The 3159-nt window shown below is 39.6% G+C and overlaps 1 protein-coding gene across 1 annotated transcript in view; it reads right to left on the bottom strand.

Moving 5' to 3' along the window:
- Nucleotides 1-387: 387 nt before the first annotated feature.
- Nucleotides 388-3159, bottom strand: part of LOC107099535 (latent-transforming growth factor beta-binding protein 1-like) — a 49837-nt gene continuing 47065 nt past the window's right edge. Inside the window, exons 31-32 of the mRNA XM_015397695.1 lie at nt 2337-2486; nt 388-1585 (exon numbers count right to left, since the gene is read on the bottom strand). Coding sequence (XP_015253181.1) covers nt 1443-1585; nt 2337-2486 — 293 coding nt within the window. The 3' untranslated portion in view covers nt 388-1442. The remainder of the gene's footprint in view (nt 1586-2336; nt 2487-3159) is intronic.

Here is a 3159-nt window from a genome sequence, read left to right as displayed (position 1 = left end):
ATCAATTCAATGTCTACATATTTACCAAGGAAACTTGGGCTTTTATTTTGTAGAATAGTGTATCTATTATTTTGAAGGTCTTAAAAGGTTTTGTTTTAAGCAAAGGATAAACCCCATCAGTCAAAATAGCCAGTTTTCAATTCTAAATTTACTCCATGACACGATTATCAGCCTAATAGATTATTTAGTACTAAATTAAAGTGACAGTTCTATTGTGACAGCAGGAACTGCTGTGAAAGGACATGGTAGTCAATTGTCCCATACCATTTCAGTAGTCATACTTGTCTATTTTCAGCCATGTTTAAACAATTTAAAATAATTCTGAATTAAAGTCAGAACTGTGAGAATAAAATCTGAATTTTAAGAATCAAGTCAGAAATAGGTCTTTTTTTGTTTGTTTTATGTAACTTTTTTGCCCTTGTTCTCTTTAATACTTTATAATCTTTAAGTTTGAGTTTTTCTTATGATGACATATATATAGTATATTTATTTTAGTTTCAACTTAAAATTTTAAACATATATTTCTCAGTCTTTTTGTTGCACAGAATCCTGTTTATATGTTTTTTTTTATGTTCTATACAAATAAACCATATAATTTCTGCCAGCGTTTTGCCTGAGTCTTCATTGCCCCTGATGCCAACAAAGAACGCTTATATTTCGTGGCTAAGATGCTAAAGCTCACAAAGGGTGGTGAGGCACCAGGAGAAAGGAAAAGAACATTAATTAATAAAGCCATTGAAATAATAAAAAATCAGCATTGCTTTACTTTATGTGACAGAACTGACTATGTTAAGATTGTACTGTAAAATGTGGAGCATTTATGTGAAGAAAATGGAGACTGCCACAACCCCTGCATGGATCATGAGGGAAGTGTGAGAGGTTGGAAAACTGCTGGTCAGAACACAAGCAGGAAGTTAATCTAATCTAATCTAATCCTGACAATCTGGGCTGTTTAAATCACAACTTTAATCTTTATGAACTCAAATCCAAGTTGAAATCTTTTGTCTTGGATGGACGTTATGCATCGAGACCCAATTTGTGTCTTCCAAACATAAAGCCATCAGTCTCCTGCCGTGTTCCAATGTGTTGTTGGCTACCTTGTGCTCACTCGCTTCCAACAAGTGATAGGTGCTTTAGACGTGGACAGAAGTGACACCAAACTGGCAGCCTGTGAGGTTGTTCCTGTTTGGATTGACAGTGGGGGTGTTTCTAGTGTATCTGCTGTGGAAAACTATCCCAAGGATAAACTGGGGATCAGGGTGACATTAAATCTGTCCACAAGACAAACAGTTCTGCTGGTTTAGTGCAATCAGAAACATCTGAACTATTTCAGTGCAGTAATATTTCTTCTGCTCCAGTCTAGTTTGTCATATATTGCTCAACAGCAAAACCAGTTCAGCCTGTTTACTGGTCTAATAGATCCCGGTGCAGTCCAGCCTGGCCTAAGCAGCGATGCAGTGGTTCCGTCGGCGGGACATGACGTATCCTCTCCTGCAGACGCAACGAAACGAGCCTTCGGTGTTCACACAGCGGGCGTTAACGCACGGGAACTGCAGGCCCACGCTGTCTTCACACTCGTTTATGTCTGCAAGAAAAACAGGCAGGCAAAGTTTTAATAATGATGCGAGTGATTGCCAGTGGGTGGGGTGTCGGTTCGGCAGATGCTCAGTCCGACGTCTTTCTTTCTTTTCTTTTTTTTTATTTCTATAGCGCCAATTCACAACACATGTCATCTCAAGTCACTTTAAAATTGAACCAGATCATAAAGTCAAATTGATTCAAAGTTTTCTATCTAAGGAAAACCAGTTGATTGCATCGACTCATTGACTCGAAGGTAATCCCTCACACTAAGCATGCTTGTAGCGACAGTGGAGAGGAAAAACTCCCTTTTAACAGGAAGAAACCTCCAGCAGAACCAGGCTCAGTGTGAGTTGCCATCTGCTGAGGCCGACTGGGTTTAAGGAGACAAGCAGAGATAGAAAAGGCAGCTGTATAGATCATTTTAATGTAATGAATTTAATGATGACTTTAGAGATAAAATGAAAGTAATTGTGGATAAAAATATCTGGTTGTGACTGCACTTAGGTTTTGTGTAAATAATTCATTACTCATTAAAGACGCTGCTTATTCTAATAAGAACATTAATTGTACTCTCTTGTGTGTTGGAGGATCCCGGAGGAATGGATTGCTGAACTGTGATGAGAACATTCCATGAGAACCACCACGTGGATTTAGCATCTACTCGCCATCGGACAGCATGGAGACCAAAGGGGCTGAACCCAAACATTATAAACCGAGGTGTTGATGGCAGCAGCAAAGCTGACGTCCCAACGTACCGACGCAGGTCATTGAGGTCATGTCCAGCTCGAAGCCCTGGTAGCAGTCGCAGGTGTAACCCTCTGCAACGCGGATACACCGGCCATTGTCACAGCCGTGCAGAATCCCACAATCCTCGGCGTTCAGACCGGCGTGCGTCTCGTAACGCCCTGAAAAGATGAGACATAAGGACCATAAGCAGAGGACCAGGAAAGTATTCACACCCCTTTTGTCATATTACGATCTTTTCTTTCTTTTATTAGTTTCAAAATGATAGAATGAAAAAATTCAAGCATTAAGCAAGATGAGTGTTTTTATTTTAAACACACTTTTCTACTTTTTCTGTTACCCAAATATCTGATATCTGTAGTTATGAGTGTTGTGCATGAACACATTCATTGAACGCCTTTCATTGAGAGGCGTTAATTGAACTGAAAGGATCCATTTTGAAGTAAGGAACGTGAACAAAAGCGACGTTCACTCTGGGAATAGTGAGCAACACACACAGCTCACATTTGCATTCAATTGATAATGACACTAATCATTGGATAATGTTTTATGGCACTTATAACAGCAAACAGAATGACAGACCAGCATGTCTACTGCTAGATCTTGTCTGCACGATTCAGACTCATCTGCTGGTATTTCTGATGCCAGGTTTGCTGAGCGCTTGGCAGTTTTATGAACTACCAAATGAAGACAAAAAAAAACTTGGAAAACTGTGCCCATTGGGACTTAATAATTATTGATTTAATTGAACTTTATTAATCTCATACTGGAGAATTTTACCTCTGCATTTTGACCTATCCCCTTAGGGAGCAGTGGGCTGTCACTGAGCGGCGC

The sequence above is a fragment of the Cyprinodon variegatus genome, unplaced genomic scaffold, assembly GCF_000732505.1.
Source record: "Cyprinodon variegatus isolate N-32 unplaced genomic scaffold, C_variegatus-1.0 Scaffold881, whole genome shotgun sequence".
Taxonomy (NCBI): domain Eukaryota; kingdom Metazoa; phylum Chordata; class Actinopteri; order Cyprinodontiformes; family Cyprinodontidae; genus Cyprinodon; species Cyprinodon variegatus.
The sequence above is the reverse complement of the archived record's forward strand: the minus strand, read 5'-3'. Positions and strand labels throughout refer to the sequence as shown.